Raw genomic sequence first — 23771 nt, forward strand, 5'->3', positions numbered from 1 at the left:
TTCCCCCAATTTCCTGTATATTATTGGACACAAGGACAAGTTGACAGTCTTCTATCTCATTACCTTATATTTCAACCATGGAGGAGGGTATGAGATTATCAGTAAATTGGCAGAAATTGTCAGTAAACCAGACTGGAACTCTTCAGACCGGAAAACAGATCATTAGCGAGTGGTAATGACAGATCTGTAAAATCACTTGTGGCAGGGAAAAACGGGGAAAAAAAAACTTCTGTCTTTTCCAAGTAGGCAACAAATGAGATTAGTAAATGGCATCTTCAAAGTAAACAAAGAGGTTTGTTTTTATACAATACTCTAAATTTAGGAATTTTTTTTTTTGCCAGAGAATACGGTGAATGCAAAAAGGTTTAAATGGGCTTAAAAAAACCCTGGATAATTCTTAGAAGAAAAATCCAATGGGCAACAGGGTCTACCAAAAGCCAAAGTACTCTCTCTGGCTCCTGTGTTGCTGAATGTCTGCAAGGTAGTCTGAAGCATGGCTCTATCTTTACCTTGTTTTGATGTTCGTCCTGAGGCATCTGCCACTAGATACTAACAAGAATAGGATACAGGGCTAGATAGACCTGTCCTGATCTGTCCAGGTATGATCATTCTTGGATTCACGCATTGCTGCATTAATTAAATATAGAACACTTTCTGAATATATGGCTTGTTCCTGCTTTTAAGTCCATTATGTATGGAAATTAATCTTAGAAATGTATGAATCTCCTGAATTGAAAATAAGATCTCTTTTAATGGAAATTCAACTTATACTTGTTTGCCCTCCCTAGAGTCAATTTTCAAAATATTCAGATACCAGTGAAACTGTTTTAAGAACTGAAGCCACTTAGAGCTGTTAGTTTCAAGTCTCCTTTTAACAACAGTGATGTAAGTCAGTTAATACAAGCAGTGAACATTTAGTTGGCTCAAAAAAAAAAAAAAGCTGGATTCTGCTTATGAATAGGCACATAATTTTGCACCAAACATGTGGGTCAACGTCTAGTATTCTCATGTATCCATTGACAGTGTTAGGAAGCATAATACAAAGAAAACAGATCCATTATTGATGTCTCCCTGTCTAAATATGTGGATTGTCTACCTTTCTGCTGTTGCATTTTGGAGCAAAGCATGCACCCTGCACCCATCCTGTTTATCACAGGTATTGTTGATCTGGCTGGTTTTGCAAACCAGTTATGCTAGAACTAGCTCCTTGGATAACGTGAAAAGCGCTTTCTATTACCGGGGTATCCTGAAGATGCCATTAACTATCCTATAGATTGATCCAGGGTTTGGAAAATGTTATTTAATACAGTAGACTTACAAGCAGGCCATTGCAGCAGCATTAGTTTGTTCCTATTCTTATGTAGTAGTAGTTTGTTCCTATTACTATGATTTTATTGCTCAAGAGATGGGCATGCACACTAAAACCATGAAATCAAACGGTGAGGTTCTGTGTAGATGAGTATTGATGAAAATTTGTCAGGAAATGCTCTAGGATTGTGGAAAGGTTCTTGAAGTCTGTTCCGTACTTGCTTTGTGTAAATATTTTCTACTATTGAGGTACTAGAGAGCCTTTGACAAATATCGACTGATAGGACACAAATGAATAAAAGCAGAAATATAAAAGCTGAAGGTAATCTTATTTGCCATTGTGAAAGATGTTACTTTTCTTTCTTTATTTGGTTTTCAAGGAAAGTATGTAAGTGGTCATCTTTTTCTTTTTAAGAAATGTCTCCATAAAATAATTTAGTGTTTAAAGGGCCTATATAAAGTTGAATGAGTCAAACAAATACTAAATATACCTATATTATCTCTTTCATGTGGTTTTTTTCTATTTCTTGTTCGAAACATTATTATTCCTAGCAAATAGTGTAATAGTAGCAGCAAAGATGAGAAATACATGCCATAGGATTGACTCACCTATATGGGTTTTTTTTTGGGTTTATGTCTCTTCATTCCCTCTTTTGTACATATTGAGGAATTTTGGAGAACATGTAGCTTTAATAATTTGTTTTGAATTTAAACGTGTGCACTCAGCCTTTAATCAGTCTTTTAAAAAATTTGTTTAAATGTGCACCTTCCCCTCTTCTTGGGAGACACAATATTTGTAAGGTTCCGCTGCTCTACCAAAAGCAAATGTTGTTATGATAAAATAGACTAAGGAGGAAACAAAGCAGGGTTTTTTTTAAAGCAAATGAGCCTCATGTGCTTATGCAGTTATACTCCTCCCTTCCTTCCACAACTAAGGCAATCTTCAGTGGTTACTTAAAGCATGAGAAATTATATAGTAATACACTGTGATGCTAGCAAGAGATACAGGCGTATAAGTGTGTGTTAGAAATGGGAACGCTGCTCAGAAAACAAACAACAGACAAGAAACTTCCGTTGTTTCTTACTTTTCTCATTGGTCTATTTAATTAAAAAACAAGTAGGTGATAAAGATCTTGCTGAAGGATGAATAAATGCTAGTTATTACCAGACAAATCTGCAGTTTGCCTTTCTGTTCCCAGTTTGTACTTTTTTTAGTAAAACTGTTCTTTCTGTTGGGGGGGATTTTTAATATGGAAAAGCACTTACATGGTTTGCTTGCATTTTGTTATGCAGGTGCAATGAAGATCTAATATAAAACTTTACTTGTCTTCAACACTCTACAGTCAAGTAGAAAATACTATTAAATATTTTTGCAGAGCATTGAAAGCTCTCTGATTTTCCAAGTAGTTGTTGATAGGGGAAACTAGCAAAATCTGCCAGGGATTGTTCCTGATTCAGTGCTTTTCTATATGCAAAGTTTTTTAGGAGTTATGTGACATGCAAGCATTTTCTGATCAATCCATTGAGGTATTGCAGGGTGTCCTGGACGATCAAGGTGTGGCTAAAGTGTGCCACAGTTCCCCTCTTGCCCACGTGTCTATGTTTTGTCCGGATGAATGAGGAGTTGTGCATCAGGTCTCGTTTCTTCACGAAGACAAAGGCAGAGCAAACCTTTGGAACTGAACACAGGGCCAGGGAAACACTTCAGACGTAGCCTGTTTACCATTTAGTGAAGGTCAGATCAAAAGGCTTCAGATGTACCTGGAAAAACCTGTAAAAGGAATATGTAGTTCAAATTTGCTGCTGTCATATAAAGGCCCTGGAGACAGTCTTCATACCATGCTTAAGGGAATGTTTCTGCTACTGCCAGCTTTGTCAGTAGCAGGATGGGAGTGGGTAATCATTGTCTGGCCTTAGAAATCCTGACCTGTTTGCTGGCTGCTTGTAAAATGAAGATTGGTTGGTTGGTTTGGTTCGTTTGTTTGGTTTTAGTTTGTGTTTGTTTTTTTTCAAAGCTTGGACATTGAGAAGCAGCTGTGATCTGTTGACTATTAGATATTTCAGTTCACAGCTGTCTGTGAACTGTTATTATCTGGCAAGGATAGGCAAACGCTTACTGTGTGGCATGGATTAGACACTCTTGAGATCCATATCTTTCCCTTCTCAAAAACTAAGGTTAAGAGACAGAATGATAATCATGAGATTATTTCCTTAAAGTTGCATCTTAAGCTGAATCTTAGGCTTATGCTTGTTCTGTTCTTCATAAATCATTTTCCTTTTTTCTCACTCCTTTTTGAACCAAAGTCTTTCAAGATCTTTTAGATGTTACAAAGTCTTAAACTGATCCTTGCTTGGTCCAAGAGAAATTTTGTATGTTTGTTTTTCTGATTAAATGCTCTATTGTGTTTTTTCAAGCTAACTATTTAAAGGTAGAGTGCAGAATCTTTAAAAAGAATTGGAGGAAGGCTAATAAATCAGTGAATAAAAATAGAGAATGACAAGGAGAAGGTGTTTCAGAAGCAGCAAGCCTGGATACCAATGTACATCAAAGCTCCAACATATCTGTTACATGCAAAGATTTGAAAAATCAGTATCTCTGTCTCTTACCTGGTTTAAGATTCTCTTTTTAGGTTGAGGAAGATCAGCTAAGAAGCTCTTTAGCTCTTCTGACTAGACTGTTCTAATAAAAATCCCCAAGGGAGTATGTGCATGTTCTTTCTCTTCAGGAATGTCTTCATAGTCCATGAAGTTCCTAATGGACATTAGGTTTCGTACAGCTCCCCTGAGACTTGACTGAAGTAATTTGATATTCACCAAGTGGTACTGGAGAACTTGAAGTTTTCTTCAGAGAGAAGTTGAAGGTTTTCTATATTTATTGATGCTGTATCTTGAATAATGCTCAAAAAGCACCAAAAAATTATCCAGATATAAACAGGCCTGTACTTTGCATAATGGGCTATGATAAATGGAAAACAAGACAATATTAATTACTTATATTAACAAAAATAATAGTAGTGTATATTGACATACTTAAGCAAAGGTGCCCTGAGACAGGGATCTAAATTCCAGTGCAAATTATTTTCTCAAGCTGTCCTAAAACATAGCTAAGTTTTGTAGATTTGTAAGTACATTTTATTTTCTGTCATAGAGGATTACCTGTAGTGTTTAGCACTACTGAACTTCTGGTCGCTTTATATTTCTTACACTAGTTCTTGGGTTTTATAGGACTTTTGTGTAATTAAGAATAAAAAAGTCTGTAAGAGCTGATACACTGAAACCTGTCAGTTAAAATGTTTTTTGTACGTTCTCACAGATTAACAATTATGTTTTCTGCCATGAGCTGCAGATTGAAATCAGACCGAGTTCACCGCTAACTAGTTTCTAGGTAAAAGTTGTTGATTACAAAAAGAGAGAAACAGATTTTTTTTTTTTCTTTTTTTCTTTTTTTTTAAAGTACAGGAAGTTGCTGTGTGGGTGTCAGTGATTGGGTTATAAGTAAAATTCAATGCTCTAGTGCTTTGATCGTGGGACCTACTGCTTTTGCCCCACCCTTACCACTTCCTTTAAATGCAGCACCATGCATTCCACATTGCGGTTATAACAGTACTGTTAACCAGTGATATTAGTGGAAGAACCTTCACCACTAACCAGTGTGTAACCTTCAACCTCTTCTAAATTTTTATTGCTTGCTTATAGTGGTTTTGACCTTTTTAACCTTGAAAGAATATAAAAGTCCTAAAAACGCAGGAAGAAAACATACTTTCCAATTTCGGTGTGCTTTCTTCTTGCAATGATTATTTAATAAAATCAATTATTTTTATCATGCTAGGTTTTTTTAGCCTGTGTAAATGTTATAATTTATATTAAATATGTTGTATATTAGTCGTTAATATACAGGTGGGTGGGTATTGTATTAATAGTGAATGTCTTCAGTGCTAATGTACTTTTAAAAATTCAGGGTTTTTTTGGGATGCCAGTACATAAATAGCAGAAAAATGTCATGTAATTTGGAATTCAAAGGACTACATGTTGAATTCATCCCGTGTGTTAAGAAAGAAATTAGTGGATTTATTTAGCTGCTATTTGAAATACAGGTATTAAAATAAATTATATTGGGAAATTATTATTCCAGACTGCACACAGTGAGTTTGTCAAAGAACTTTGGCTTTGTTTTTCATCCATTTATTGTTTGTAGCTCTGATGTATGATGGCAACTGAATTTATAAACTGGCATTTCAGAGGTTAGTGGTTAACACCTCTGTCTTTGAGTTAGGACTTCAATTCCATTCTCACATTGTTTTTATGACTGGTAGTGGTTTTGAAATGTCAAAATATTGGAAAAAGTCTTGAAAAGACAGAATAGGGGACTAACCAGCCTGCGCTTGAGTTAGGAAATATGATTCTAATCCCTCAGAGGTGCCTGGCTTGTGTGGAGCCCCAGAAGACCTCAGTGCGAGCACAAAGGTTTGCACAGTATTTAATATGAGTGTCTAGAAATTATTACTAAATAATAGTAATGACGTTATTGATAATAAATTTAACCAGCCAAGGTGTTAGGGTTTTACCAAATCACAAATTGCAAAACTGCTAGATATATTGTACTGTCCCACCAATGAAGTCAGAAAAGGCCCCTACCAACTTAAGCAAAATCTGACTGATCAAGTCCTACTTTTTTCATCTTGCCAGTTGGCAGATAAAGAGAAATGATATCTGAACCGGTTGATAGCTTAAAAAGAATGAAAAGGCGTCAGGGCTTTGAGATCTATCAAAGATGTATTAAGATCTTCAGGATCTTAGTATTTTATTGCACTAATCTGAAAACTCTTTTAGCTGTGATGCATGTTGTAAACCATCATCTGCAGAAATAATAATTCCCTGGTTTTGGGTGAGGATCCTTTGCCCTTTCTTCACGAGTGTGGTTGCGGGAGAAAATTCTTGTCAGCCCCAAAGAAGCTGGAAATGCAAGAAGAATTAACAGCCAACTGACAGAGCAGCTTTCTATTCTATTCATGTGGTGCACGGACCTTGGAAGGTAAATTTAAGATAGATTTGCCCACTAAAGTGCTCATAATTTAAGAATGTACACTGAAAGAAAATAGTGAGTGGATACCCAGGTGGGGTATGCACACATACTCCAGGCTTACCTGGACCAGGATTGTCTAACTAGGAGTTTTTGAGCTAGATTCACTCTGTGGGATGTCTTTTGCACCCGTTGAACCATTTTAGATGTCTCTTACTACTACTGTGCGTAGTCAGATGCTTAATGCTGTCAGCCACCACTGTGCTTGCACGAATCAGAAGGGCAGTGCAAGCAGCTCACGGAAAGGCGATGTTTGTACAGCCCTGTTCTGCTGCTGTCTTCCTTTGTATTTGGTGCTTCCTCCTCCTTTATGTCAATGATAAATATAGTTCTTTTTCGTATGTGTCACTTCTCTAAATTTAAGGCATTTTATGGTTTGACTGTTTTTATCATTTTAGACTTATTTTTCATCTGTAAAGCAGTACAAGAGCACTGTCAGTTCACATTGACCTCATATTGATAGTTTTCAGTGAGGAAAAAAGAGCATAGATCTTTGCTACTTTTTGAGTTGGACATACAAATGTTTTTTAGAAGTGTGTGTTTGCCTGTGCTTGGTCTTCAATGTCTCGATTAGATGAAAATTAAGATTTCACATTTTGTTCAACATCTTGCTTAAAAAAACATGCAAACCAAAGCCTGAATGTTTTGTTGTGTGCATTTACAGATTTCCTTTCTTGAAAGAAAATGATGTCTTATGAATATGTAGTGTTTAAACACATCACGTTTTTGTGGCCATTCTTTTGACCTGCACCATCTACAATGTCCCCAGGATACGAATTTGCGTAGAAATTTGCTCTGTGTATTTAGTGAGATAATTTTAAGAAGAAAGAAGCCATGTGAGGTATAATAGATGTAATCAGGAGTTGTGAACAAAAGAGAGAATTATATTAAGCAATCAGAAAACAATGTAAAATAATTCCCTTGCATTTATTTGCATGGGCTTATTCAAGTTGTGGGGATCAATCATTTGGTCTGGAGGAGAGTATAGAGTTCTGTTCTTTATTCGTTGCTTGATCTCAGGAGCGCTATGTTTATTTCTGAGTGGTACCACACACCTGTTTCCGTAGAGCTTCTTGAGCACCCAGGGTTATTCACAAGTAGCACAGTGCCTGTTTACCTTTATTTTTTTCCTCATCTGCAGCCAAGAGTGAAAAATTCAGCCTCAAAGTTTGTGACTGACAGGAAAACTTTTTTTATTTTTCATGCCTTCTAGAAGACCTGACAGTTGCATTAGAAAACAGGCATCCCTTGTTGTGTAGGATAAATGACTCATGGGTGGAGCACCTGCCCAGCCACAAACTAAAAATTCCATTCACGCTTTGATTCTGTTGTTTATGCTGATCTCTCACAGTAAAGATAGTTCAGTACCGATTGTTGAAAGAGGTTGTTCAGAATCTGTTTCAGAACAGATTGTTAGGCTGAATGTATAACGATTTCTCCAACCTCACCTTTCAAGTAGTTTGTAGTTTTCAGAATACTTCTCTTAAGCTAAGGTTTTCAGCGTTACAGGCTAGCTCAAGGTGCGAATTTTGCAAATATTAAGCAAAAACAGTTTCAAGGATTTTTTGCATAGGAAAAATTCTTCTGTTACTAAAAATATATATTGTGATTTTGTGCAAAGAGCTTTATCGCCAAACAGTTAAGTTTGAAATACAGTGCAGAAATAGCCCGTGTTGAGGACAAATACTTTTGAGTATTCTGTAGAAAATTGGTTTTAATTTAACTAACCTTCAAGCACATTTTGAAAACCAGTAATAGTTTTTCTATACGTTCCTAAAGTTCACAGTTTATGAAAGTTTTATTCTGCATCAGTGGAAGAGCTGGATAATTTAACAGCGTGGTGAAAAACATGCTGAATAAGTTAGGAATGATACATAAATTTGGTAAAGTGCCAAGAGAAGGATGTGCTGGGAGGCACCTTATGTACTGCGCAGTCTCCGAAGTTTTCTAGAGTAACACTTCCTCTGGCATATAAAAGACGTGAGAGGTAGGAACCCTGGTATTTGGTATTATATGTTCAAATATAATTGCAGATATGGACTTAACTCACACTATCACTACTTACCCTATATAGCACAACTCTGACTTCTTAAAGCATATTTTTCACTTTAGAAAATTTCCTGGAAAGGACTACTTGTTAGTGAAAGTTTAAAGTCGTGTCATCTCAACTGTGCCCTGTTGGCCTGTGAGCATGCATAATCCAGTCTTCAAACACATGACAACATGCTGCTTCTCATAATTCAGTAAGATACTCTTCTAAGCAGAACGTTAGGGTCATTGTTGAAACATAGAATATAAACAAAACTATGAATGTTTCACTTCGTTGTTTCATTGTCAATATCTTGTAATTCAGTAAGACAAATTCTGTAATTGCATCCTACCAGTGAGATTATGTTTGCCTTGAACTATAGATCTCAACCCTGAAGTTTGCTGTGGGGTATGAAATTAGATAAACCCTTCGTATGGGTGGAGTTCAACTAGAAGTTAACAGCATTTGCTGTGGTAAACCATTTTGTTCATCATCTCTTTTTGCTGAAGTGAGTCCTCGGTGTGGTTTGGGTGCACCACTTGGGTAACTGCTGAAACTGCTGTGGTTTCAGAATAGGACCTGTTTTGCTTTTTTCTGAACTTTTTTCCCCTGAAACTATTAGCAGAAAAATCAAATAAGTAAGGGTTACAACTGTTTGCCTGCACTTTCGTACTGCCATACCTCAAAAACGGTGAGCAGTATCATGTAAAAATGTAACATTTTCCAGTGACTATAAGATTAATGCAATCTCAGCTACTACTAAGAGTGTATTTTGCAATATTACAATTTTACCGATGTCCTTCAGTTCAGTTGGTGACTTTTTAATGTGGTTTGGGTATTTTTGCTTTACATTACAGAATGTGTACCCACATTCTTGACATACTAAACATGGGAATACAAAAATCTTTGTGTAATTAAGTATACACTTACTGCACTGGGAGATTCACACTTGGTGTAAGCCAGCAAGGATGTCAGAAAGATAATTCTGGTGTCGTTATTACTAATTTGTGGCTAATAAATGAGTAAATTTGAACATCTAACTGAACCAAACAAACTTCTGCCAGGCCTCAAAACCATGTTTCCTGAGTGTGGCAGGATAAAACAAACTATAAGCAATGTACAAAGTGTAGTGAAAGAGGGCTCGTTGAAGACTCTGTTGTGAGCGCCAGGATTGGTGTATTCAGCATGGGCACTGCCCTTAAAATTTGCTTTGCAAAAAATAAACCTGCTTTTATAAGGGTTTCCCTCTTTCACCTTTTCTTCAAAATAACAAAATTATAGCCCTCTTCTATTCTTTAACATGCAAAAAACTGAAGAAAATGGCACTCAGGATGTAAACCGAAAATTTTCAATATTATCAGCAGTAACTCTAGTATTCATGGTGATATTTCCTCTACAGCAAAGTTATTCTTTGTGATCTGTTGTGAGGATGAAGCATGAGAAACCCCGATGCTCTTTGTATACGTTCTGAAACCACTAGGGTCTTCGTGCAAAAACATTAAACAGGCCACGTACAAAAAACATGTTTGCTGAGCAAATACGTTGCAAACCCTGCATTTGTATTAACAGTCACCAATTCCACAAAGTGGTTTTGGCAACAGAAGATTGAACCTAAGAAAAGGGCAGCTAAAAATGGGTCATTTTTGCCTCTATCAATCAAAATTGGTTTGGGGCGATATAGGGTGAAGGATAGTAGGGGGAATTTGCTTGCTAGTAACTGGCAACAGAGGAAGGAGAAAAAATGTAGAGGGCTCTTGTTTTGCCTGGACCTTAAATTAGAAATGCAGATACTTTAATTCTCTTTGTAATTTAAAATAAGTTAAAATAATTTGCTCTTTTACCTGGAGAATTACATACAAAATGCTGAGTTACTCATCTCTTACCAGGTTTGCTTAGTTCCCTAACACTGCGTAGCTGTGGCTGCAGGTGAGCTCTCCTAAAGGCCACGGTGATGAGCGGGATGTAAACGCAGCAGCCCATTTCAGAGAACAAAACGTGGCCTCTGTTGATAGAAAGGCAGTTTGAAACTGTGGTGAAGGAGGGTCCATGCTTGTGGGGGAAGCAAATGCTGCTGGTATTTCCTGTGTATTTTGTCACTTCCTTCCATGAAGGACAAATCACTGGTCTGATCTGCCTGTCTCTGGGAGTCCCACGTGGTTGCTAGTATGGGTATCCGTATATCCTTGCCACATCTGTTAACCAGGATGGAGCACGTACTTAGCCATGAAAAATAGTACTGGAGTGAAATTTCAGAGATCTCGTTTATCCTCCAGCTTCAAGGCAGCTAAACCAGTGTGATTTCTAGAAACTGTTTCTCAAACCTCATGGACTCCATGGATGATGGAGTGCAGCAAGTTCCCTAGGCAGTCTTGAGTATTCTTAAGTTTTAAAAATATTACAGATTGTCTAGTGTAAATCTCTCTTGGTAAAATCTAAATCCATTAGCCTTTTTCTTGATGGAAGATTTGCCTACAGAACTATGATCTCCTTGAATACTCTTAAGACTAACCAAATCCAGTTATATCTCCTACTGCACGTGTCTTGTTTTCTACACCTCTTTCTGTCTGCTTGTTCAGCTGTGGACTTTCTTGCTTCACATTTTCCCTGAGGCACGGTGCCTGCAAGTGGTCGCTGTATTGCATCTGAGGCCCAAGTCTGGTGTTGGCACTAATGAGATAAGAGTCTGCATGATTCCTTCAGCTCCCCTGTAAATCTGTGCCTGGCTGAGTTTGAGGACTATAAGCCCCTGCACCCTGTGCCCCTAGCACGGTGTGGAGCCCGCTGATGGTATGTCTGGCAAGCTGAGCGCAGGGAAGATGGACTTTTGGCTGGCCCCTGGGATAGGAGAGGCTGTGATTTAATGGCAGGTGAAGACAGGCTGCTGGATAGGTTGTTTATTTAGTACAAGTTTGCTGATCTTTATTTCTCTTCTTTGACAAATGAGGATTTCAACAGATTTGGGCAAATACTGTTTAATGTATGCAGTTTATGCATACATGAGCTCCTACCAAAGTACCTTCTTAAAAGCTATCAGGCTATGTCTTAGACATGCCAAGTACGTATGCTGAAATTTGGAGTTTTGACTCCATTTGTCTGTGCTTTCCTGGTGTGTGTATCCTGATGTGAATAAATTATAAGATTCCTATTATAGTTCAAAGAATTGGACATTTCAAAAAAGATAGCTTTATTAATGCAAACAATCTATGTAATTCAGGTTATTATGCAGGAAGTTGTAAATATTTGTTTCTTTTAAAAGTGTTTCTGGATTTTCCTTTATCATTTGTCAAGTACATGTTACAATCAGGATTGTTCATCCAAGGAGTATTTTCCCTGGAGGCTAGATTGTGTGCCTGTCAGGAGCAGTCTTTTTTTTTTTTTAAGAGAAAAAAAAAATTACATTTATCTGTTTAGTTATTTGACCTAACAAAATAGTACTTTTTGCAAGTGGAATTAAAAATTAACCATTGAGGTTCTAATTGTAACAGATAAAATATACAACCATTATTTATGAGCATACACAGTAGTTCCTGTGATTTCATTTGTTATTGGGGTGGAATATAAGAACAAGCAGTCACCTACAAAAGGTGGATTGCACAGCAAGCACCCCAGAACAAGGTGATTTCTTAATCAGTCTCTTTTCCCTTGTACGTGTGGTGGTAGAAGGATAAACCAGCTCCAGGAAAAAAAAACAGAATGCATGCATTCTGTAAAGTCACAGACAAGTTGCTATTTAATTCTGTTTAGCATGATTAATTATTTATCTTTAGTGATATATATTTTTAAGTATTTGTCTTTTATATAATACCAAACTTAAACTTGAAATGTCTCTGATCCTGGCAAATGAACTGAAGTCATACTGTCAAATTCTTCTGACCAAATGTCTTTATATTGGGTTTTATCATTTAAAATCTTGATAATATTAATGTTGCAGTATGTGTAAGTAAGATAATTAATCCATTTAAATAAAACAACTGTTTGAGATTATTTGCATTGAGAAATGAGTACCATTATATTTGGTTAAATTTTAAACCACCCCAGGAAGAATGGATGATGCTAAAGTGTATCAGCAGAGTTTCCTATTTAGGGGGTTTGCATTGTCCATGGTAAGTAACTTCTCTTTTTCTCCTTTTGTTTTTTTTTTTTCCTAAACTTTCCAGGTAAAAGTACTCCTGTAAGCCACCTTGGGTCTTCAGATTTTCCCAAGCCCCATGATCCATTCCAGCCATTTGGGGCTGACAGCAGTGACCCGTTTCAAAGTAAAAAGGGGTTTGGGGACCCATTTAGTGGAAAAGATCCATTTGCTCCCTCCTCTTCAAGTAAAACTTCTAAAGACTCTTCCTTGGGGTTTGCAGACTTCAGCTCTGTAAGTTAAGTTCATTGTCTCTGAGCAAACCACTTTCTGCTCTGCTTGCAGCAATCTATTGGGTTTTTGTTTTAACTGCAAACCTACTGTTCACTGGCTTCTGTCTCTCAGTACCTTCATGCTGTCCTCATTGTTTTTGTATTAATATTTCTGTAATAAAAAGGCATTATTTCAATAAAAAACAAGTTTCATACTAAATTTTAAAGGGTTTTACTTGCATTTAAATTATTTTAGTACAGTGTGCCTTTGCTCACAAATTCTTTGTAGCAGAATCTCTGTATTGTTTTTGTTGCATGGAGGCTATTTTGTAAACTGATTTTTGGGAGCCAATGATGTAAAGATTCAAAAACAATTGTTGAAAACATTTATATAGCAATTTCACGATATCCTGAGAAGCAAATCCTTAAAGGGAAAGATTCCGTAAAGTATTTGTAATTGTTTGTGAAAAAAGTTCTGACAATCCTGTCACAATGTTTGCTGTGTACGATGGAATGTGGTCATAAAGATACATATACGAGACAGAGATGGAAAATTTAGCTGTTGGATTTTGTTCCAATTACTGATACTGTAGAAAAGCCCTTGTTAGACAAAGAAAACAAAATTGTTTTGTAGAACCAATATAGAAACATCCATACTGCACTCAAAAGACAGTATCGGAAGGTTTGGAAGCAAAGCCAAGTACCCATTCATTAAAAAATATCAGGGTTTCTAAAAGCCTGGCTTTGTTTTTAGTGCTGGCAGGTACGTTATTGAATTGGAAATCATTGTAAATGTAGTAGTAATGTGGTTCTTACTGCTTCCATGAGTAGATAGAAATCTGTTCCATCCACAGCCTCAGGCTTCTTCCTCCTTTCATGTGTTTTTGTTCTGTCACGTTGCCATGCAGTAAAATTGCAAACTTAATCTGTTACTGAACTCTGATGGACACAGTTCAGTATTCAACAAGTGGAGATCTTTAAGCTGGATCTTTCAGGTTGCTTATTTTTAATGGTTTTTTCCCCTAGTTATTAGTTAATAGTAAATGTGTATCACTTTCCTATTTGATATTGTTAGTTGAGGTCATCTGTGCATACTTTTAGCTGGCCTCAGTGCTTTAATTTATCTATGATACTGAAGACGTCAAAGTTCAAGATATTATGTATGCTTTACAACAGTTAGTACTAGCCTGTTGAATTTGCACAGTTAAATTCTGTGATTGTATACAAAATGGTGACATTCTTAATAAAAATAAGACGCAAAACTTGCTTTATCTGAAATTTATTGAACAACATCTAATTTCTTCCTTCAATGAAAGACAAATAATGGAATGGAATGACTGTTACCCAGCTATTGTCGTCTTTCTTTACAGACTGCATTTCTTAAGTTAAAAGCGTGGCTTACATTGAGTGATTGTATCAAATGATTAACCGAAATCTCTGATCCCCATCCCAGTGGGTGCTCTAGTGTTAAATTTGCTGTGCCATCAGGTTTTCAGGAGATGAGATTAACTTTAGAAGATAAGGAAAAAGTAGGAAAAATGAGATCTTGAGCAGTAGCCACTTATAATTACTGTTAAGTGGCACTTCATCAAATGAAATTAATTTTTAATCGATTTTGTGAATTGCTTTCTACTGCTGTAAGAAAAAAAAGAAGTGTTAACTGAATTTGACGGAAAAGAGAGAGACTTGATCCCTGTTCTTTTCAGTTTGTTGGGGTTTTTTTTGCCTGCCTATAACGCAGTTATGTTGCTACACTTGATAATTCCTAATCCTTCTGTATGAAGTCTTAAGGGTACTAGTTACCTTGTAATCAGCAAGAATATTGTGCTTGTTTTTGCCTAATGTTTGGGAAACTTTGTTCATAATGGTAATTAAAAGCAATTTTACTTACAGAAGGGTTTTTGACACACAGAGTCCATGGAATCTGAGAACAGAATCATAGAATCGTGTAGGTTTGAATAATTGAATAACCTGATTTTTAATTGGAATTTTTTACTGTTGCAAAGAAGTAACATGAGGACCTTCACTAGGTTTTAGTAGCACTCTAGAAAATGTGGCGCTTTTTCTGAGATACTGGTAAATTCATGCACTCAGAATTTTAAGTATATTCTCATTGCATTCTTAACTTTTCCACTGGCATTAAATATGACTCTTTGGAACACAACGGAGTCTTTTGGTAGCTCATATTTCAGGTGTTTCTAGGTTCCAGCTTCAGTTTTCAGAACAACAAGAAAAGCAATCTTTTTTGCCAACAGAAAGCATTTAAATTTCCAAGAAACAGAGCACTTAGAACTAAACTAAAATTTTTCTCTTAATATAAGCTGGTAATTTAGTAAACACAAATCAGTGTAGTTTTTTTTGTATTTGATTAGTTTGGCTGCAGTCTGCTGTTTTTCTCATTTATGCCTTGGGTCTAGCTGTACTTCTGAAAAAAAAAAAGATATTTTTAATGAAATGACAGATATGTGATACATATTTATAGACTTCTTGAAACCTGGACATATGCAAAGAAATTGTTATTGTATTAAATGACTTGTAATTCAGTTACATTACCTTTTTATAGGCAATTTGTGCAAGAGTCAATGGCATTAATGAACTGTTATGTATTTCACTATCTAATGGTCAGTTATGCTCCTGAAAATTTTACTTTATGCTAACCATTTGTAATAAGGCACATCCAGATTTGCTTCCAATGAATCACTTGCCTATTCCTTTTTTTTTTTTTTTTTTACTCAGCACTTTTAACCACAAAAATATAACTTGTGTACCATAAACAAGTCATAATTGGGACTCATATAAGCTTTGGAAGACTAAGATGTAAGCTATATAAGTAAAACTGTTTTCTCAACAATTAAAACAAAAAAAAAAGACACCCCAGAGGGTTTGACCAAAGCTTATAGTATTTCTGAAAATAGTAGCTGTTATTCTCCATCCCAGCTATATGATCTTTTTGAATTCTTCGAATGAGTGGAGAAGTCCTACTTCCATTTGAGTCCATCTTTACTGTATCTTGGAAAAAAAAAAATCTATTTAAAATCTTAGTGAGCTTTTAAATCTTACCTGTCAGCTGATGTTATTTAAGTGAGTAATGATAGTAAGTTTTCTTCACTTTATAAGTAAAATATCATAAAATGTGTGGCCCTTTTATTGTATTTCAATAACACTGAATGCAAAGGTTCTCATCTAAAATTTGATAGCAATGAAAACAGAGGTATTTGAAGAAAAGTAATTTTTAAATAGTCCTCTTTTTTTGCATCAAATCATCTGAAAAATCATATTGAGAGAAAAAAAATGAAGAATTGTGAGCATCCAGAAGCACACAGATAAAGCATAATTTAACTAAATTATGAGTAAATGAGAATTGGACTGGGTTGAAAGAAATTCGAATAGACGCATTTATTTAAAAAATATGAATTATAGATACAATGCAGAGTGGAAAAGGCAAGGGTGGAGGCCATCACATAGTATATAGGCAGCTAGGCATAGGTCTAGCACTTAAAGTTGCATTTAATACTCAGTTCAATATTTCAAACTTGTCTGGGAAGGTGTAGCAGTATCAGCTAGTGCAGTGGCATATTTTGCTGTGTTCAGAGTTACTATGTTGTGGACCACAGGGCAATTTTTGCAGTATACATTCAGCTGAAATTGAAACTATAAATTCCATGTAGTTTTCTCTTCCAAAAAAACCCCAAATTATGTTTTCCTGAACATTCAAAAAAAGATAGTACAAAGCAAATTTTAGAAGTGGGATATAATGCAAACGTTTGCATGCAGCTGTGCGAACACTTCTGTTAACATCATCCTCTTCAGCAAATGCTAAAATTAAACCGTAACGGATTATATTTTAGTTCTAAATTGTTATGATTTGAATAAAATATTTTAATATTTTGTGCAAAAATTTCAAACAAGCAAACTTTTGCATTCGTCAGTGGTAAATACTGGAATATAATTTTGCAGTAGTTTTGCTGCAGTGGACTTAAGTGTGTTTTGGGAAGCTCAAACAGGCTTAGAAGCTTAGAATGCTATAATGTGTTATATTTCCTTAGTGTTTTCTGCAGAAGTAAATTGGATTCTCTTACATTATTTCTTACCGGAAAAACTCTGCATGTATTTTACGAACAGTAACAGAAGCACTTTTTTGTAACTTTTGATTTGGTGATGAAACTTCCCACAAATCAGAAGTCTCCAGAGTCGTTATTAAAACCCCTCACCCTTAGCAGGAAATACTACAATAAAACTCCCTGCAATGGAGTTGCACAAGAGTAAATAACTCTTGTTTTTACCAGCTATTTACTATTCTTAAAAATGGATGTAGGTTGCTATGCTCCCAAACCACTAACTTGCTTTTTTTGTGTTTGTGGAGTTTTTGTTTGGCTCCAGTCCCCTGGCCATTTTCATACACAACTGAGACATGGATGCAGGGACGTGCAGCCCAGATGAGTTAGTTTCCTGGTGGGAGGAGGAAGAAATTAAGGAAATAAATTAAAGGATGAAGTGAGGAAATCAGTGAGTGAATTTTTATCTTAATCCAGAAGAACTACCCTAAGACAGCTTGGTTTACTTGATTCGTATATTTAATAAGTCTGATTCATTGTATTTTTCACATCATTTCTTCTAGCTTTTTTGTAAATTTATTAATTTATTTTCCATTTTCATTTTTTAGTTTGGAAATGAAGAACAGCAGCTGGCATGGGCAAAGCGTGAGAGTGAAAAAGCGGAGCAAGAAAGACTAGCGCGATTGCGGAGACAAGAACAAGAAGACCTTGAGTTGGCTATTGCACTCAGTAAGGCTGATATGCCAAACTCTTAAATAGAGGTTCTTTGGCTCCACCCTGCCCAAGTGAAACCTTTAAACATGGCTTTTATAAAAATACTAAATTCTTGGTTTATGTTGTGAAAATAATTTTAGTCACCTTCAACTCTAAACAAGACTGGCTGGTTACGTCAAACTGGGCTCTGTGTGGCTTTTCAAGTGCATAATATGCAGGAAACACTGTATAAGCTGTATTATATGTTCTAGGTAAAATTTACTGCTTGTAAGAAATTTAACGTATGATCCTAAGATACTGAAAGCAAAGTTTCTTTATCTGGAAGACAATGTTGCATATAGTAAACTGCAACTTGTGAATCTGGCTTTTTACTACCTGAATTCCATTGGTTTTTTGAGGCTGCAGTATGAATTTCAAACAAAATGTCATAAAAAGATAATATTTATAGAATTAGCTTTCACTTGTTACATTTATTTAATAATTCATGGTAGGCTAATCAGTATGTCATCTTCGTCATCTATGTTAAAGTCTTCAGCATAAATTAATTATTAGATGGTCCCTTTTTATCCAGGAGATGTGGCTTTTACAAAAGAATCTGGCAATTTAGATGTGATGAATACAAACATAGTGAATTGTGTAAAATATTATGAATTTGAAGCCTCTATGAACGAGTAGTTCTTCTAATTTAAACATTTGTTTGCATTGAATTTTAATAATTGTATGTGATGTTGTAAAAGAGGGAGTTAATTCAGTTGTAATAATTCGGCAATTAAATCATTAGGCGAAATCTTGCTTTATCTCATAAGCAAATATGATTGCAGGATTGTGATACAAGTTTGAGTGCTGCTTTCATGTAAAATCAAGCAATAGAAAACTTACTAAGCTTGGGCAGTGTTCATCCCTACAACTCATTTTACCCTCTTCTGCTCCAACCGCCAGAACACGGACAGTATTATTTGTGTTACCCAATTGACTGTGTGAGACAGTCTTTACCTCTATTTCTTGAATTCCACCTATCTTACATTATGGGGTTACAGATCAAACATAATTTAGCTGAAATAAGGCCAAGTTGAAACAGATTTTATTTGCCAAATACACGTTCATGCGTAAGTTATAGAAGTACTGGTAGACTGGATTGGCTTTAAAATACGGCTTGCAGTAGTAAGTCGAAGTAGGAACAGATTTTATGTACACCTGTAGAACTCAGTACTTCCACCTGGTAAGGATAACACAAAATGTGTTTTACATGTCATATATAAAATAAGTCCTTATGATAAGTCTGTGAATTATTTACTTACTAAAAATGCCTTTTCTGATTACAGGAATTCTAAAACTTCAGTTGTCTTTGCCTTGGACTTTTATGTCTAAATAGAGTAGGCATCTAGCACAAAATTCTAAAAATGTCTATATATAATGTATATCTGCTTTCCTATCCTTGGTTCTGTCGGAATATAAAGCTTAATAGTCTGTGTTTTCACTGATGCAGCGCTTATCTTACAACATTTTCTCTATTTTTTTGAAAATGTGGTATTCCTTTGTCATCTTTAATGCATTTATATTTTTTATGTCCTTCCTTACTTTTATTTTTTGTAATACAAAGATAGTGCCTGTTCACTGAATCTTTCCTCATTCTGTTGTAATTGCCTTATTCTGGATGCTTTCCTTACACAGCAATCAGAACCAGATTGGATCATTTTAATCTTCTTGGTAGTTTTCAGCTCTGAAATGCAGCTAAGATGTGGCATTTGTTGTCTCAGGCTTTTGTGAGTAGGTATATGGGTGAGTGCGTGTCTGTGTACGTACACACACGCACACACACACATCCATCCATTTACATATGCAGCAATGCATATGACAAAACTGAAACCCCATATCTCAAAACGCAGTTTTAGGAGTCACAATTCCCTGGTTGCTGTGTCTCCCATGCTAATGGTACTACAAATAATGTGAATCTTTAATTGACCTCAGAAGGGGAGAAGATCCATTCTAGTATCAAAAAAAACCATATAATGGTCTTTAATACGGTCTTTTAGTGACGCCTTTGGAATGCAGTAGAAGATATTTCTAATTTTACAGAACCTGATTTGAAATCCCTTCCCATTGTGGTAATTTTTCTCTAAAATACGTTAGATTAGATGATCAAACATACTAAAATGTCAACAAATTCTCTTTTCTCTTGGTGTACAGGACTTGAAGTCTCTGAGAGCAAACTTGGGTCTGTCTATAGCTAACATGAGATAAAACTTTTGCTATGAAAGAGCAATTTTCAAAATTGAATGGCTGCAGGATTCTCAGTGAAGTTAAACAAATTGTATCCGTGTGTAAGATTCTCCTTTTCATTTTCCTCATTTGGGCCTGAGTCTTTGTGGTGTCTCTTCTGCTACAATAAAACCACATTCATATGTAGTGCCGTTTTAGAAAGGAAAACCACTTTTGGACTATTATTTGGATGATGTCACTCCAGTGGGATGGGGTGGATGAGCTAAATAGCTTGATTCATTTTCTGAGTTATGTACCACAACAAGACTTTCTGCTACTTTGTCAGTGCTCTAAAATACTGTAATTTATAATGCTTCTAAAGCAATGAGTCGGTGTTTTCAAGATGTTCAGCAGGAAGCCAGAAATGTGAATTAATCTAGCATTCCATATAGTGTTAGAACTAATTGCTAATTTTCCTATTTCCTTATTGACTCATTCTTCGTATTTGCCTGGACAGTAACAGAAGATCAAGCAAATGAACACGGACAGAACATGTCCCCTATGCACAGGTATTACATTTAGAAACCTTAGGTTTACTGAAACACTCTTGATTCAAAAGTTTAGACACTGCAGTAGAAGAAAACTTAGCTGTGATTTCTCCCCATTGTATTTAATCGTTTTCCTTATGAAAAGGAAGATTACCCACATTCTTCCCTTATGCTTGTAATTCAGTGTTTTGTATAATACCTGCACTACTTCTAAGACAGAACTTTTATCGCAAGACATTGATGATCTTCTTCCTCCAGAACAGTGAAATTTAAAGCACAAATAGGCCTATTGCTATTTGGGCAGAGAAAATATGTACAATGCAAGATATATAAAATGTGAGTATACACAATGCATATACAGTGTACATTATGAGATCCATATTATTTGTGTCTGTGTGTGTGTATATATATATATAGTGTATTGTATAATGTAATAACAGTGTGTGTATATACTATATATGTCCACATACTATGTCTAGTATATAGTTACTTGTGCTGTACATAAAATGTATATATACAATGGATATGTAGAATATGCATATATATTCTATATATTAAAGCTTGTGTGTATGTATGTATTCTCTAAACAGAGATGGATACAGAAATGGAATTTTTATGGAAATGCAGATTAGATCGTGGCTCTTAGAATTTCAAAGTTCTGGTGAAAGAAAAAAAAGGAGAAATGACTACTTCTAATAAATTTGTTTCAAGATTACTTTCATTGGCATGAAGAACTGTGTTCAGTAGCTGAGCCAAGTGTAAGAGAGAAACCTGGCAGAAAGTAGGTATCATCTGCACTGGATGTGATTTCACATTCTTTTGAGTTTTGAAAGTGTCTTTTTGAAACGTAGGCCAAATTTCTGATCTTCTTGCATGTGATGGTCATGTCATCTGTTCTTTTTTCTCTAGGCTGAGGCAATGATTTTTCTCCTACATTTGCTTGTAGTTTCACTTCTCTCTTTCTTTTTTTCCCTTTTTTAAAAATTATTTTTAAGGAGCTATTCCCATACACACATACACCCCAAACACTCGCATGCTAAGGTGGAAAACATGTTTTTCTTGCTTCATTCCAGTTATATAGGTTGCACATAATTGTCATCTGGATTTCAGCTCTGTTTTTCCTCCATTTCCACCTAAGCTTTTACTTCAGGAGGAATGACTATCCATTGCATTCTTGGCTTTGAGGAAAGAATGGAGGTGATTCTACTTTCTACTCGGATAAATTATTAGACTCTGTGGTACATTGAGCAATCACAAAGAGTTTAGTAGGCTTTTATAGTGGCACATGTGTGTTTTATACAGAGTATCGTCACTGCTGGAATGACTCATGGAAAAACATGAATTGCACACAGCACCGAGGCACAACAGTTAAAACAGGAAAGACGGACAATTATTCACGTTGAACCTACGCATGCAAACTTTGCATGTAGGACACAGGTATTGAATTACCCACATTATCCTTTACAGACCAGTATGTTCACATTTGCCTCGAGTGGTTTCCCTAAGTTATATTCAAATAGTCTTGCTGTAAAACATACCAGTCATACAGCAATAAAAACATACGCTTATAAAAGTAGTACTTCTACAATAATGCTGTATGAAATATTTTTATATTGGCAAATTTTTCCTTATGAAATCTCTGCCCTGTGAGGATCATCAGTCCTTACTGTATTTTGTTTCATGTAATGTGCTCTCAAAGTGTAGGAAATTCCAAGCTGTGTCTGACTGTGTAACCTTTTTTTTTTTTAATTCCTGTCTGTGAAATCTGTTGTCAGAAATTTTTGTAGAAATTATTTTGTCATCTTATGCTCAAAGATAATGCACTTTTCTTGGATTCTTCTTATAATCCTTTTGGGGTTACTATTTCTTCTTTAGTGTTTCTCCATTGAGAAGAGTATTTATTCTGTAGAACCAAGGCCCAAGGAATTTTGGTCCAAGTAGAATTGTTGCTTTCCCTCGTATGAGAGTTTGATTTCTCCCCTCTTCTGTGTTTTATTCCTCCCTCTCAGGAATTTCATTTATGTTTAATCCTCATTTAGAGTTGGAACTCTGTTAAAGTGAATTGATCTGTGCTAATAATGATCTAGTTCAAATATCTTCCTACACCGGTGGAACAGCTAAGTTTTTGTTGTGTGTGAACCATTGCATCTCTCAGTAGGCTTCACAACAAACATCTTTTCTTAGAAAGGAATTTTGCTTGGAGTACGGTGGAATCATAGAAGATTTATTTTTAGAGTAAATATGTTAATTATTATTCATTGACACACCTGTTTTATCAGTTGATATACTGCTCTTTTTACTTGAAAGTTTTATAAATAAAGGCTAATTTGTTATAAAATGGAATTTTCATTTTTCCAACTTCTGCCTTCCCCTTTAAGTAACTTTAAAAGGAAAACTCCTAGTTACTATGGTTCCTTCTGCTGTTACAATTATAGAGTGCTCTTTTGGTGTCCCTTTTAATATGACGTTCTTTAGTCTGACCTAAAAAAGGTGGAATCACAAAGTGGAAACTGCAATGTTGACCTAAATTTGACTAATATCTCCAAATATGTACATTATTGTAGTTATATTTATCTTTCAAATATCATAAATTGAAAGGTATTTTAATTTTAACCCATCTCGTGTTTATTGTTTAATATAATAAGAGAAATGTTATTGTTTAATATAATAAATGAAAAGTTACTTTTTGGAGTGCTGAGACTTCGGCAATCTTTCTTTACTTCTTTTTGTCCACGATTTCACAAGCTTTTGTGTCAAATTTGTGAATCTTGCTTTGAACAACTGCTTGATTCTCTGCCTTGAGATCTTTTTTCTTTTGGCGGCTGCCCTCCACGCACTGTTTTTTCCTTCTGTCCTTCCCCTTCTTCCTTGTCCTGGCCACATTTGCTCTGTACAGACCAGTCAGAAAATCCAATGCCGCACCCTTCCCAAAACAATTTGTGTGCCGCAATGCTAAACATCCAGGCAATTTATATTGGGAGGGGTTAGAGAGATCACCAGAGACAAACCCTTTCTGCTTGCTGGAAAAACACACCTCATTATCCTACTATTTGACATTATTCACTTTGACTCATTATTTTCTCATCTGTTTGTTTTATTTACTCTGCTTCTGCACACATTGGCATGGTTAACAGCACATTGCCAAGGCAGGTTTCTCTTGAAATTGCTCTCCAGCAATATTTTTAGTACGTTGACATTTTGAAGCCAGGATTTGACTATAGTGTGTCACAGACAGGCACAACTTTCTACCCAAGTTGTCTCGTGTAATGCTCCTCTCCGCTTACGAAAACGTGGGCCGCAGCTCCGTGTTTTGCTCCTGCTTGAGTTTTTGGAGTCTGACATATACAACATACTCATCCTAACACCCAAATACTTGCCTAACCTGCATTGTCTATGCCTAATCGAAAGGATTCCCTGTACCAGGCATTGAGTAGGGGCCAAGAGGCTCTTCACTGGGAAGGGAAGAAAAGCGTAGGCATCCTCTTCAAGAAGAAGTA

The 23771-nt window shown here is 35.8% G+C and overlaps 1 protein-coding gene across 11 annotated transcripts in view; it reads left to right on the top strand.

Moving 5' to 3' along the window:
• The window catches only part of EPS15L1 (epidermal growth factor receptor pathway substrate 15 like 1), a 240686-nt gene that overhangs the window by 22760 nt on the left and 194155 nt on the right, over positions 1–23771 (top strand). For 6 of the 11 annotated variants that reach the window (XM_075175494.1, XM_075175495.1, XM_075175493.1 and 3 more), the window contains 2 exons: positions 12575–12780; positions 17422–22968. In XM_075175494.1, coding sequence (XP_075031595.1) covers positions 12575–12780; positions 17422–17568 — 353 coding nt within the window. In that variant the 3' untranslated portion in view covers positions 17569–22968. Of the gene's footprint in view, positions 1–341; positions 1812–12574; positions 12781–17421; positions 22969–23771 lie in introns of those variants that run through there. The other 5 variants (XM_075175498.1, XM_075175497.1, XR_012677564.1 and 2 more) reach the window with 4 other exon arrangements.

This window comes from Calonectris borealis, chromosome 28, assembly GCF_964195595.1.
Source record: "Calonectris borealis chromosome 28, bCalBor7.hap1.2, whole genome shotgun sequence".
Lineage (NCBI taxonomy): Eukaryota > Metazoa > Chordata > Aves > Procellariiformes > Procellariidae > Calonectris > Calonectris borealis.